At 53.8% G+C, this 13,880-nt stretch overlaps 1 protein-coding gene across 2 annotated transcripts; it reads left to right on the top strand.

The window, feature by feature from the left end:
• The first annotated feature begins 1,389 nt into the window (after window positions 1-1,389).
• Window positions 1,390-13,510, top strand: Nfatc4 (nuclear factor of activated T cells 4). 2 transcript variants are annotated; one of them, XM_036199256.1, is made up of 11 exons: window positions 1,390-1,464; window positions 1,840-1,967; window positions 3,033-4,128; window positions 5,513-5,675; window positions 6,276-6,475; window positions 9,329-9,501; window positions 9,882-10,022; window positions 10,852-10,907; window positions 11,582-11,708; window positions 11,854-12,435; window positions 13,148-13,470. In XM_036199256.1, the coding sequence occupies exons 2-11, from the start codon at window positions 1,868-1,870 to the stop codon at window positions 13,213-13,215; spliced, it is 2,706 nt and encodes a 901-aa protein (XP_036055149.1). In that variant the 5' UTR covers window positions 1,390-1,464; window positions 1,840-1,867; the 3' UTR covers window positions 13,216-13,470. The 2 variants fall into 2 exon arrangements, with proteins under 2 accessions (XP_036055149.1, XP_036055148.1); XM_036199255.1 differs by lacking the exon at window positions 1,390-1,464 and having other exon boundaries at window positions 1,625-1,967; window positions 13,148-13,510.
• Window positions 13,511-13,880: the final 370 nt, after the last annotated feature.

Genomic DNA, 13,880 nt, shown 5'->3' on the forward strand with positions numbered 1-13,880 from the left:
TCCCCCCTCCGCTTAGGTGCAGGCTAGTAGATGATCTCGAGGTGCTCCTCGCCCGTGGGTTTCTCCAGTTCGAGCTGAAGCAGGACGGGAATGTAACCTGAGAAGAACCGAAGGGAAGAAGGGAGGGCGGGGGTGGTGGTGGTGGTGGTGGAATCAAACCAGGCAGTCTCCCTGCTCGGCCTCGGAACATTCTTCCCTGCCGCCCGCCAAGCCTCTCCTCCCGGCCCCTCCCGCCTCGCGGCCCTGGGCTTGCAGCCGGGGCAGCGCCGCACGTCATTGGGGTCCCCCGGGGCTGGAGGGGGGGTCCCCAGGACGGGCTCGAGGGAGGCCTGAGAGGAGGAGGGGCGCCGCCTCCGCCGCCAAGGAGCTGGGGCCCGTCGGGCCAGCCCCCCTTCCCTCTGCCCCGCAGAGCCTGTTTCTCATTAGAGTAATGGGCGCGGTCCCCGCCCGGCTCCCGAGTGTTTGTAAACGTCTGACCCGAGGGCCGGCGCTTAACTCTTTCGGTGCTGGCCTGGGGCGGGGGAGGGGGGGGGCTGCTGCTGCTGCTGCTGGGGGCGCGGCCTGAGGGCTTTAGAGATCCGTGAGGCTTCTTGGGGGAAGTTTGGAAGCAAATGGTTAGCGTGCGGGAGAATGATGACTGCTCCCCCCCGCCCCGCAGCACCTGCCATCCAAAGAGAGCATCTCCCGTCCCACTTCTTCTTCTTCCAACTGGGACCCTTTTTTTTGCTTGCCCTTCCTAGAAACTCCAGTCCGGGTCTTCCTCCCCCGCCCAGGTGACAGGTGTCCAGCCCTGGGGCCTACATTTTCAGCTTCGGGCCCCTTCTAAACCTGGCCAGGAATTTTGGAGGGCCGGGAAGGGACTGCCCTTGGAAGAGAGAGTCACTCTAGTCTGCAGCTCTTGGGAGGGAGGAGGGAGGCGACTTCCTCCGGGGAGGCTAATTAATGGCCTATCTAGGTGGCTAGGACAAGGGTATCGGCAAAGCCCGGCCTGGATCTCCGCCCAGAAGGGGCTGCGGGCCTTCAAAGGCTTCCTGGGGTTAGAAAGGTCTGGGAGACTCCCGGACAGCTAAAAGTTCTGCATCTTCAGGGAATGGGAGGAGGGGCCGGTGGAGGTGAAGGAGTGCCAAACTCCCTGGAGGCCCAGGTAGAGTGGTCTCAGCGAGGGTGGAGGAAGGAACGGCCTCCTGTCCACAACAGCTCCGAGCCCCTCTCAATCCCGGAACTCCCGTCTACTCAGACTTGGATGGAAGGTGCAGAAGCGATGGCCTTTCTTGGGAGATGCTAGCAACGCTACTCTCCAGATCTCAAGGGAGGATGTACTGTGGGCCCGCCACACTGGGGGCCCGGAATATGGCCTCTTTAAGGCGACTGGGATCCCCCCCACCTCTCTCCCTCGGCTGAGACGAAATGGGCTGAGGTTTGGGCTCCCCGTAAGAAGTGATGGTCACAACTGCGAGCCAATAGGTACCATTAGGGCCCTATAACGTTGGAAGGGACCATTTTCCAATTCATTTTTTTCCTCCCCCTTTGAAGGGGGTGGGACTGGAGGGACGACTGAGGGAGGGAGGGTGGGGGGAGGACTAGGGGCGCGTGGTTTTCCCATCTCATCCCTGGAGGAGGGGCCGGAGCATCCCGGGTAGCCAATCAGGGACAGGCTGGGGGGGGGGCCCGCTTTGAAGAAGTTTGGGGGAAAAAAAGTTTGGAAAAGTTTCTATAATAACGAGGGGGCGTCGGGAGGGAGGCGGCTGCGACAGAAGAGGGGGCGTCCCAGAAAGGGAGGGAGGGAGCCACCCGCGCGTGAAGCTCCAGCCGCGTCCAGAGCCTCCCCCTCCCACCCAGGCGGGACCTGGGGGCTCCGGCCGGATCCATGGGGGCGGCAAGCTGCGAGGATGAGGAGCTGGAATTTAAGCTGGTGTTCGGGGAGGAAAAGGAGCCCCCCCCGCTGGGCGCGGGGGGTCCTGGGGAAGGTTAGTGTGGGGCTGGGAAGGGGTCTTTTGGCCGGTGGTTTAAGGGCAGGGGAGGTCTGAGTCAGGACACTTAGGAGGCTGCGAGCCTGGGGCGGGGGTGGAGGTGGGGCAGAGGTTGAGGGGAGCTGGGGGGCTCCACTACCCAGGCTGAGGAAGTGAGGCTGGGGGCCATGGCACCACTTTTTCCTTTTTAGGTCGTGACTGGGGTGGGAGTGGGGGTGTTGTTGGCTACGCGCCGCCTCCTGGCTAGGCCGACTGTCTCTGTGATGGGGGGCGGAAGGGAACCTCGGCCCCCAAGGGCCCGGGGGCGCCGGCTGGGGAAGGGGAAGGGTTGGATCTGGAGTCTGGGGCTTTCGGACCTAGGCCTGGTCCTGCAGACGTGACGCCTGGGGCTGGGGGGCTCTTTCGGGCAACGCAGGGGCACCCCTCCCCCTCCCCGTCTAGCCGCAATGAGAGGCAGATGGCGGGGATCGAGCCGGGGGCGGCGGCCGCTCGCACGGAATCCGCGCTGCCCGCTGCCCCCCGCTCCCCCACTCCCCCGTCGGCTGGGCCCCGCACGCATCACCCTCCGGCTGCACCTCCGCCCCCTTTTGGAGGGGGGGCGAGGGAGGAGCCACCTCCCCTCGTCACCACAGACATGCCCCCATCCTTCCCACCCCCAGGCCACGGTTGCGATGGTAACTGGGGTTTCTGCCAGCACCATTTGGGGGTTTGGGAACCGTTGCTAATTGGGTTCATGTGTGAGTCGCCCCCGGCCCAGCCCAGAGCCTGGGCAAACACACCTCCAGGCCCCGTCTCTAGCGCTCCGCTGCCCAAGGTCCTCACCTTACGTCCCACCTTCTCTGGTACCCTAGGTCCCAGGACCAGGGCTTCAGAATATGGGGTTCTGACATGCCCGTATCTCGTTTCTGTCTTCTGATGTTCCACTTTGCTTTCGTCCTGAGACTAGGAGACCCCTTCCTAGCTGGGCATCTCAGGCTTTGGGAGCTGGCCATCCGAGGAACCTAGACGTCTCACCAGCTTCTCCCTCCCTATCTCCCTTTACTCTCCCTCCCTTTTGGACAGAGCTGGACTCAGAGGATGCCCCTTCATGCTGTCGTTTGGCCCTGGGGGAACCCCTTCCTTACGGTGCTGCCCCTATTGGTATTCCCCGACCGCCACCCCCTCGGCCGGGCATGCACTCACCACCACCCCGTCCCGCCCCTTCACCTGGCACCTGGGAGAGCCAACCGGCTCGGTCGGTGAGGCTGGGGGGCCCAGGAGGGAGTGCGGGGGGTGCTGGGGGTGGTCGTGTTCTTGAGTGTCCCAGCATCCGGATCACATCCATCTCTCCCACGCCTGACCCACCGACCTCGCTAGAGGACACTCCTGAAACCTGGGGGGACGGCTCTCCTAGAGATTACCCCCCACCAGAAGGCTTTGGGGGCTACCGAGAGGCAGGAGGCCAGGGCGGAGGTGCCTTCTTCAGCCCGAGCCCTGGCAGCAGCAGCCTGTCTTCGTGGAGTTTCTTCTCTGATGCCTCGGATGAGGCCGCCCTGTATGCAGCGTGCGATGAGGTGGAGTCAGAACTCAATGAAGCGGCTTCCCGCTTTGGCTTGAGCTCTCCGCTGCCTTCGCCCCGGGCTTCTCCTAGGCCATGGACCCCGGAGGATCCGTGGAGCCTTTACGGTCCAAGCTCCGGAGGCCGAGCGCCCGAGGATAGCTGGCTACTCCTCAGCGCTCCGGGGCCCATCCCAGCCTCCCCTCGGCCTGCTTCACCTTGTGGCAAGAGGCGCTACTCCAGCTCTGGAACCCCATCTTCGGCCTCCCCAGCTCTGTCCCGCCGGGGCAGCCTAGGGGAAGAGGGTCCAGAGCCACCTCCACCACCCCCATTGCCTCTAGTCAGGGACCCTAGTTCCCCTGGCCCTTTTGATTATGTGGGAGCTCCAACAACCGAGAGCGTCCCTCAGAAAACCCGGAGGACTTCTAGCGAGCAGGCAGTGGCCCTGCCTCGGTCTGAGGAGCCTGCCCCGTGCAATGGGAAGCTGCCTTCCGGGACAGATGAGGCTGTGGCTGCTCCAGGGGGTCTTCGGAAAGAGGTGGCTGGCATGGACTATCTCGCAGTGCCTTCTCCCCTTGCTTGGTCCAAGGCCCGGATTGGGGGACACAGCCCCATCTTCAGGTGAGGGCCAGATCTGGGACCTCTGTGTTCTTCAACCCCCGTTCTGCAGGGAGCAGAAAGGTCAAAGGAAGGATGAGTTTAAAGACAGGTTCAGGTTCCAGGTGTTCTCCACTTCTCACAAGAGCTATTGCAAGAGGGCCCCAGTTACCTAGTTGGTTTTAAGGCAATTAGGTTTGAAGAAAAAATAAGAGAAAAAAAAAGAACAAACCAGCAATGGGCTGAGCTGTAGATGGCTGCTTCCTGTGGATGTTTTAGAAAAGGCTCTTCACCCCCACCTGTCAGTCTTCTGAGAGGTACAACGGTTAGGTCAAACGGAGTTCCTTTAGGGTTCCTCACACTTCCTGATCAGCCCTGGCTCAGGCAGGTTGATCCTAGCTTCTGGCTGTTTAGACAGAACAGATAGAAGAACCCTGTGTCCCATTACAAGAAGCCCTCCTCTGACCCTAAATTTCTAAGTCCATGGCTTAAGAGCGTCACTTCGAGTCTGAATAAAGTTACATGTATTTGCAAGTCAAAGAATTTATATGGAACCTTGCATTCCTATCTCTTCTATTCCTAAAGAATTACGTCCATTTCCATAGTCCTAAGCCTTGAGCTGTCAGACTGAGGTGGCTCCATCCTGAAAAGTTTCTAGGGGGAAGCTGAACCCCCTGGGATTCCCATAGACCAACATTTCTCAGCCTTGGTAGATGACTGTTTTGAGTTGGGTGATTTGTAGTGCAGGGCTGTACTGAGCACGGTCTAATGGTGAGCATCCTCCCAGGCCTATCCATTAGACACTAGTAGCACCTTTTGCATTAGTTATGGCAATTAAAAGACTGCTAAATATCGGGGTGGGGGCAGGAAATTACCAGTTGAGATTTAGCAGCAGAGCATCTGTAAGCACAATTCCAGAAAAGTAGTCCTTACACCCACTGCAACTTTTCCTGCTTAGCCCCAACTAGTGGGAAGGATTTGGCCTGGTAGCAGAGAAGCCAGCCCTAGCTTCTACTCTAGACTTCTGCCCTCAGTCTCTGTTTATCTAATGCCCTTTCTGGTCAAAAGGGGCACTTCTGTGCTGTACCTGCCCTTCTAGGTTGGAGGGTCAGAACAGCCTTTGAGTTCCTCTGTTTCTTGGTAAAGCCTGCAAACCCTTTACCCAGAACCTGGGAGAAAGGAGTCTCAGGGTTACTGCCATCTTCTATACCTCCATCTGCAAAGGACGCTTCCCTGTCAGCACCCCTGTTTCTGAGCTTTTGGAATCTACTTTTGCTGTGGTTATTTATTTATTTATTTATTTATTTATTTATCTCCCATACCCATACTGCCCCCCCCCACACACAAACCCGGTGTGATTGTGATGGGTCTGAGGTTCGAGACGACCATGCTCTCCTCTTCTACTCAGGACCTCTGCCCTACCTCCCCTGGACTGGCCTTTGCCCAGCCAGTATGAGCAGCTGGAGTTGAGGATTGAGGTACAGCCTAGAGCTCACCACCGAGCCCACTACGAGACAGAGGGCAGCCGAGGAGCTGTCAAAGCTGCTCCTGGAGGTCACCCTGTGGTCAAGGTAAGGGGCAGAAGGCAGGCCCGATGTTCTTTCTCTCCTCCCATCCCAGATTCCTGCGAAGGAGCTTCAGCTGTGCACAGAATCATGGCACTGCCCTTTCCCACACTCTGTCTCAGCTGTGACCCTGCAGGCAGCCTAGGGGAGGGGCTGGAACTGAGGAAGGAAGGGTACACAGCAAGGACCCGGATATACTTTCTACTCTTCTTTTCTGTTCTCCTGCACCCCCTCCCTCCCCGACTCATCCCGTGGGACATCAGCCTCGTGTCTACTTTGGAAAATGGTGACTTGCCAGATGTGGGGGAGGGTTTCAGCTGAGGCCAAAGGCCACTGGGAGTTAGGTTTTCTCTATATTGAGTTGGGCTAGTCTTTCTTGGAAGCTCTTCCTCCTTTGCCCAGCCCAGTTTGGGCCTTCCAAGAATAACACTGTGAACTTCAGACCACATTTTCTCTATGACTGATGCCCAGTTTCCCACAGGGAATTCCACACAGGACATTCTTTATCTTTCACCATTCCCATCCTTGGCCGGAAAATCCAAGGATGGTTAAAGAGCAAAAGACACTGGGGCTTTCAAATAGGTGGCCTCTGTCTCCCTCTGTCAGCTCCTAGGCTACAGTGAGAAGCCACTGACTCTGCAGATGTTCATTGGCACTGCAGATGAAAGGAGCCTGCGGCCACATGCCTTCTACCAGGTGCACCGCATTACCGGCAAGATGGTGGCCACGGCCAGCTATGAAGCTGTAGTCAGTGGTACCAAAGTGTTGGAGATGACCTTGCTCCCAGAGAACAACATGGCTGCCAAGTAAGTCCCTAGCCAGCTCTCCCTCAGCCTGCAGGGTTTAGGACCAGAGAGGCCCACTTTTTCTTTTTCCTAGAAGAGCTAGACATTATCACTCCAAGTCAGTTTCCAGCCTTTGAGGCAAGTGTTTTTTGTGTAGCAAGTTTTTCTCTGTCTGGCAAACCAGCTTGCAAATAACAACACAGAGACTTCTTATTAATTATGAAGGCTTGGCTCACAGTTTAGGCTTGTTCCTAACTAGATCTTATAACTTAAAGTAACCCATCTATATTAATCTACATTCTATCACATGGAGTTACCTTTCTTTCACCTTGCACCTCCTGTTTCCTCCCCATTTCTGATGCCGGAATTCCTCCTCCTCTTCCTCTCTATCTGCCTGTAAGTCCCACCTATTGTCCCTGCCTAGCTATTGGCCATTCAACTTTTTAACACACCAATCACAGAAACATATTTTCACACCGTGTACAAATATTCCCCTTTTTGTCTAAATAAAAAAGAAAGATTTTAACTCTGACATGGTAAAACTATACACAATAAGAACAATTATCAAGTAAGGATTACATTCACAATGTCCAGTCCCTTTGTATTTGGCAAATTTGGAGGAAGTACTGTATTATCTATCCTGTCCTAGTGAATTCAAGTTTTATACCTAAACCATTTTCTACCCTAACTTGTATTACCATCCTAAAAATATCTTTTTAGACCCAAAAACATCTTAAACAATGTAAGCTTCTATGTTTCTCAACCTTATAAACTTTACATCTCACGTAAGTTTCTTTTCTGAATTTGGTAACAAGGAAAACTGTAACTATAACTACCTAGTCTTCAACCCCATCAAAGACCTGAGAAGGATATAATATTACCTGAGTAAATAGGAAGTGTCTTAAGCAAACAACTTCCAAAACTATAGAAATGACAGAGGTAGCCTGGACAGTCACCTAAGGTTCCTCTGCAACATTGGGGCATCCATCTTTGGCCTATAGGCCTAGAATATCTGACAGACTTCTGTGAAGCAGGGATTTTGAGGACTGTCCACCCTTGTCTTGGCAAAGTTTGGCAGTCACTTTCTTTTGTGTCTTGTTTGTGCAATTTGGATAGCATACTGTCAGCAGTCACGGCATGGGCAGTTTCTTGCCCAGTGGCTAGCTTTGCCATACAGAAAGTAAATTCCATATGGAGGTATTTGATACCCACCATCCTTTTTGGAAATAAGTTGGTACTTCCAGGAGCAGACACGTCTCACTATCATGAAAAGATGTCAAAACATTTTAAATGCCATATTCTGTAGCTCTCTGAAGTGTTTGAAGACTATCTATCGATCTAAAATATATCTGCTTAACCTTGAAAACATACCTAACATGACTACAAGTTTGATTGATGACTAACTACTAACATGTCTTTCTTTATTATCCTAAATAGTTTTCAAGGACTAAAATGTTACATTTTTAAATGAGCTGCATAGGTACAATACCTTAAACAAAAGTAGAAACATATATACAATATAAAAAAAACCTTAAATTTGTATTAATATAAAAAAATACATACCAACATAAAATAATTGAAACTAGTGACTGTTCAAAAGTAGACTGAACAACCCACCCTTTTATTCTATCATTTCTGTACTATATCCCCCCCCCTCCCATTTCCTTTCAGAAAGAGATCCCTGAATCTATTCTCCTTGGTTCATTTTTTCCCCTCAGTATAATCATCAATACCTTGTAACCAACCCCCCTAAATGTTTGATGATAAACATCCATAATCCACTGAATGACCCCAAACCATCAACCCCACCTCTTGGGCATGTGGGTGTTGTGTTCTCTAGACTGCTTTCTGTTGTCTGGGAGCAACAGTATCCTTGTGGAGGTGGGTGGGGGGCTCCTGAGAAAATTGGGATAATGGTCAAGTCCTGGGAGAGCTTGCTGTGTTGTTCTTTGTTTAGTCTGCGTGTGATGGGAAAGTGTAGAGCTTATCTGAAGCCTTGGCTGGATAGTCTGTGAAGCCTTATGTGGAAATATGTCGACCCACATTGGGCCCCATGCATAGCAATCTTTCTATGTCTGTGGATCATCAGCCTGCAAATAATGATCTGGAGACGTTTTATTAATTATGAAAACTTGACCTATAGCTTATGCTTGTTCCTAACTAGATCTTATAACTTAAATTAAGCTGGGTGGTGGTGGCTCACGCCTTTAATCCCAGCACTCGGGAGGCAGAGCCAGGTGGATCTCTGTGAGTTCAAGGCCAGCCTGGTCTACAAAGCGAGATCCAGGACAGGCACCAAAACAACACCTGTCTTGAAAAATAACTTAAATCATCCCATTTGTATTCATCTATCATGTGGCCTTACTTCTCTTCCATCTTGCATCTCCTCTCCATGTCTCCTGGCATCTCTCGCCTGCCTCAATTCCCCCCTCTTCCTTTCTTCTTGCCCAGAAGCCCTACCTATGTCTCCTGCTTATCTATTGGACATTCAGCCTTTTATTACACCAATCATAGCAACACATCTTCACACAGTGTACAAAGAGTCTGTGACAGTTTTGTACCATTGAGCTATATCCTCAACTCCCTTCTCCTTCCTAAAGTCCTGGGAGTTGAACCTAGGGCTTTGTATATGCTAGACAACTGCTCTGCCACTAAGCCTCATCCCCAGACAGTTTCTGGCCTTAATATCTAAGAACATATTTTTTGAGGCTGAGGAGCTTTCTGTGGAGGCCATCTCTAGATTAGAAAATAGTCTCCCTAAGCACCTTAGACAGTCTTGTGGCCTTGTACTGAGGGTGGGGGCTTCCCCTCTAGAAAATACATCTCTGTTGCACCTTCGGCTGGGAAGGCTTACCATCTCTCCTTTGCCTTCAGCATCGACTGTGCTGGAATCCTGAAGCTTCGGAATTCAGACATTGAGCTCCGGAAGGGTGAGACAGACATCGGGCGCAAAAACACGCGTGTGCGGCTGGTGTTCCGTGTACACGTGCCTCAGGGCGGCGGGAAGGTCGTCTCTGTGCAGGCAGCGTCGGTGCCCATCGAGTGCTGTGAGCAAACAGGCCCTGGCCAGTTCTCTGTGTCTTGCTGCTCTTTTGTCTGTCTGTTTACCTGTTTCCTCTACATAGTGCCCTGTGCCCTGTGTGTCATGGGTAGCGCTGTAGAGGACTCAGCTCTTGGTCTGCCGTGATGAGGGAGAGGTGAAGGTGGTGTTTGAGTTGGCCCCTGCTGCAGACTCTGTCTCAGGGATGGTCCAGATGAACCTGTCTACCCTGTCTTTGCTTCAGGAGTGGTCCTTCCATAGTCTGTGTGGTTTCCTGGTTACTGTTAGTTATCTTTTGTATTTGCCCCTGGAAAGAGGGCTCCCCCGGTGGTGGTTGTCCTTTCTGCACCCGGCCCAGCCAGGCTTCTTTATTATCCTACTTTGCAGCCCAGCGCTCAGCCCAGGAGCTGCCCCAGGTGGAGGCCTACAGCCCCAGCGCCTGCTCTGTGAGAGGAGGGGAGGAGCTAGTGTTGACTGGTTCCAACTTCCTGCCAGACTCGAAAGTGGTGTTCATTGAAAGGGGCCCTGGTGAGTAGCCCCTGGGAAGAGGAGAGAAGTAGAGCTCACAGCCAGCAGGGGAGACTCTGACACTGTCACATGGCCACCAAGCTGAGCCTCAGTCTCTTTATCTACCTCCCCTCATGGCGTACAGTCAGTTTCTCATGGATGTGGCCCAACCGAAAACACTAAGGAGAGTGAGCAAAAACAAGAAATACACCTCCTGCTCAGTAAAGCATTAGAGAGGAACTGGCTTTGAGACGTTCACCCTCATGGAAAAAGTCTATAAAGTGAAGAGGGCACGCACAGCCAGTGTAGATTCTCCTGGGCCTGTCCTGAGTTGTGAGATAAAAGCTGAGAGCCTATGGGGTGCCCCAAGATGGAGCTGTAGGGGTGCAGAAATGGGAGACAGGATTCGGGGTCCAGCCACCAACCTGTGGGCTTCCCCTTCCTTCAACGCTTCTCACGGATGGCGCATCCCCGAGACCTACATTTAGCACCCTGGGGTCTACATCATTAATTAGTCTTGGTATAGTGCCAACCAATTCCTACCCCACTGTCCATCTTGCAGGTACCATAGGAAGGGATGTCTGAGTCTGTACATGGGAGGGCTCCAGGGCTGCTTCCGACAGGAACTCTCTCTGGGGCTCTTGACCTTTGTTTACCATTTGTCCTCATTGGGGGCAGTTTCCGAACTGTCCTTTTCACTGGGTGAACATCTGGTATACTCTGGGTCAGACCTGCTAAGGATCTTTGGAATCTGATGTTGACTCCAGCAGGAGGGGGAAAGGGCAGGGGACTGGGCGGGGGACGGGGATGGGACCCTAGACCAAGGTGGAGCTCTTTTAATCCTGAGCAGATGGAAAACTGCAGTGGGAAGAGGAAGCCGTGGTGAACCGGCTGCAGAGCAGTGAGGTGGGTACCTGCAGAGCAGTGAGGTGGGTACCTGCAGAGCAGTGAGGTAGGCGCCAGTGTCCCTGGGGCCCCCAACCTGGCTGTGGGGGAGGGCTGGAAGAGTAAAAAAAAAAAAAAACGTTCTCAAGAGGGCCCCCTTAGAGGAAGGTGGATCTCTGTGAGTTCCAGGCCATCGCGGTCTACAGAGAGAGTTCCAGGACAGTCATAGAGAGACCTTGTCTCCAAAACAAAACAAAACAACAAGGTCTTTGCCTGGGTGGTGGTGGGGGGGGCGCCTTTAATCCCAGCACTCGGGAGGCAGAGGCAGGGGGATCTCTGAGTTCGAGGCCAGCCTGGTCTACAGAACGAGTTCCAGGACATCCAAGGCTGTCCTGTCTCATAAAACAGGAAAAAAAAAAGGAAGGAAGGAAGGAAGGAAGGAAGGAAGGAAGGAAGGAAGGAAGGAAGGAAGAGAAAAGAAAAAGAAAAGGAGGGCCCCTAACTTATGGATTTGGACTCCAGAGTAACTTTTTCTTGCCTGAGGGGTTTGGTGCTCTAGCAGAGGGCTCCCTCTCCTGGGAACGGATTTGCTCCTCAGCCATAGAACTAGGAGATAAGAGTTGGTTGGGTCCAAGGAAGGACTGGGCTGATAGAAGATCTCTAAGGACTTGTGTCTCATCCTCTGTTCCCACTAGGTGACGCTGATGCTGACGGTCCCCGAGTATAGCAACAAGCGGGTATCCCGACCAGTCCAGGTCTACTTTTACGTCTCCAACGGGCGGAGGAAGCGCAGTCCTACTCAAAGTTTCAAGTTCCTACCTGGTGCGCTCTAAGACTGCCTGTGGTGGGGGCAGAGGGGCACCCCCATGTGAAGGGATGAGGGGTGGACGAACCCTCGGAAGGGATGGAGGTTGGAAGGTGTACTGGTGGGATGGCCAGAACCTCACCAGCCTCCTCATCTTCCCAGTGGTCTTCAAGGAGGAGCCCCTACCAGACTCATCTCTCCGGGGCTTCCCTTCCACATCGGGTCCCCCCTTCGGCACTGACATGGACTTCTCACCACCCAGGCCCCCTTACCCCTCCTATCCCCACGAAGACCCTGCTTATGAGACTCCTTATCTGCCAGAAAGCTTTGGCTATAGCACACCCACTCTCTACCCCCAGACGGGGCCCCCTCCATCCTATAGACCTGGCCTGCGGATGTTCCCTGAGACTGGAGGAACCACGGGTTGTGCCCGCTCACCTGCAGCCTCCTTCCTTCCCCGCCCCTTTCCTGGTGACCCGTATGGAGGGCAGGGCTCCTCTTTTGCCCTGGGGCTTCCGTTCTCCCCTCCAGCTCCCTTTAGGCCTCCATTACCTTCCTCCCCACCACTTGAAGACCCCTTCAATCCCCAGAGCGCTGTCCAGCCCCTGCCTGCCGAGGGCTACAATGAGGTGGGGCCAGGCTATACCCCAGGGGAGGGGGCTTCGGAGCAGGAGAAATCCAGGGGTGGCTACAACAGCGGCTTCAGAGACAATGTACCTATCCAGGGTATCACCCTGGAGGAAGGTGGGTGTGGGCCTGGGGGCTGTGAGTGTGAATGAGTGTAAGAGATGGATTTGCATGTGTGCTGAGGGCTGGAGCTTGGCTGCTTGGAGACTGGGCATCCTGAGTGTCCCAGGACTAGTCAGACGTCTCTGGAGCAGGTTCGTGTGTGTGTGTGTGTGTGTGTGTGTGTGTGTGTGTGTGTGTGTCCCCACCTGAATTCAGCAACTTAATTCTAAAGGGCACATGGAGTATCTGTTCCAGCTTTTTTTCTGTCTCTGCCCTAATTACACAATTTCAGCCCAGAAGTATTCCAAGACCATTCTATCTAGTTCCCTGAACTGTAGATTCAAGCGCTGAGTTTCAGGGAGGGACATTGGCTTGTGGAAAGCTCACCTTATCTTTCCCTGGAGACTGTGGTCTGCCCTGATGACGAAGATCTTGTCCCCTCTTTGTCCGGCTGACAACACCTAACATCTGACCTGCTGCCATTGGCACAGGCCAAGCTGACGGGAGAATGCTATAATGCAGGGCTGGGAACCCATGTGGATGGAGTTGGACCAAACCTAGTTAGGAGCAGATGTTAAGAGACACTGGGGAAACTGAGGCTGGGCAAAAGAGGAATCCAGATATGTCCTAGCTGGAGGCCTGCTTGGAGCTGAAGTGGGGCGGGGAGGTCTCTGAAAAAGGAAAAGACCTGCCTTAGCCTTGTCTTTCAACTGCCCCTCCTTTACAGTGAGTGAGATCATTGGTCGAGACCTGAGCGGCTTCCCTGCACGTCCTGGAGAAGATCCTCCTGCCTGAACCATGTGTAGTGGCCCCAGAAGCCCTGCCTCCTTGCCCTCTTAACTGGGGTGCTGGCTCCAGAAGCTTGGGGCCGACTCTGGTTTCTCTTGGTCCAGTTTCTATCCTCCTCTCCCAGCTGAGGTGTGGCCCCCAGGCCTGGTGCTATCTTGAAAGGGAGTGAGAGTGTGGGGGGTGGGGTGCGAGGGTGGAGACAGAGGCTGGATGCCAGAACGGACTGGGATGAAAATAATGTCCAGGCTGTGACGCGGGCAAGCTGGACAGGTCGATGGGTAATAAACTGCTCACTGACCAGCGCTTCAGCCTCCAGAGCTCTTTGGAGGAAGGGGTGATGCAAGCTTACTCCAACCCTGGCCCAGGGAAGCTGAGACATTGGGAAGAGATGGGGCATGGCTTGGGGCAATTCAGTTTAAGGGTCTCCCAGATGGAGAGGGATGAGGGTTTACCGAGGGGCTCCTGAGGCTCCCTGGCTGAGGTTGGGATTCAGGATCTGCACAAACTTCTTTACTTTATCCTCCCTGGAGGTTCGGGTTCCTTAGCTTTAGGATGAGGCCTAGGAATCTTTGTGTTCCCAGGCTCCGGTGTCTTGCCATCACCCAGAGGAGTCTGATGTATAGTCAAGGTGGGAAAAGGCCAGTCAAGTTTCTCACTCATTTAGAGAAAGA

This window comes from Onychomys torridus, chromosome 9, assembly GCF_903995425.1.
Source record: "Onychomys torridus chromosome 9, mOncTor1.1, whole genome shotgun sequence".
NCBI classification, from domain to species: domain Eukaryota; kingdom Metazoa; phylum Chordata; class Mammalia; order Rodentia; family Cricetidae; genus Onychomys; species Onychomys torridus.

Coding starts and splice junctions, on each gene's coding strand:
- Nfatc4 (XM_036199256.1), top strand. CDS start 1,868: ATGGGGGCGGCAAGCTGCGAGGATGAGGAGCTGGAATTTAAGCTGGTG. Junction 6,476..9,328: donor GAGAACAACATGGCTGCCAA/GTAAGTCCCTAG, acceptor CTTTGCCTTCAG/CATCGACTGTGCTGGAATCC. Junction 11,709..11,853: donor AAGTTTCAAGTTCCTACCTG/GTGCGCTCTAAG, acceptor TCATCTTCCCAG/TGGTCTTCAAGGAGGAGCCC.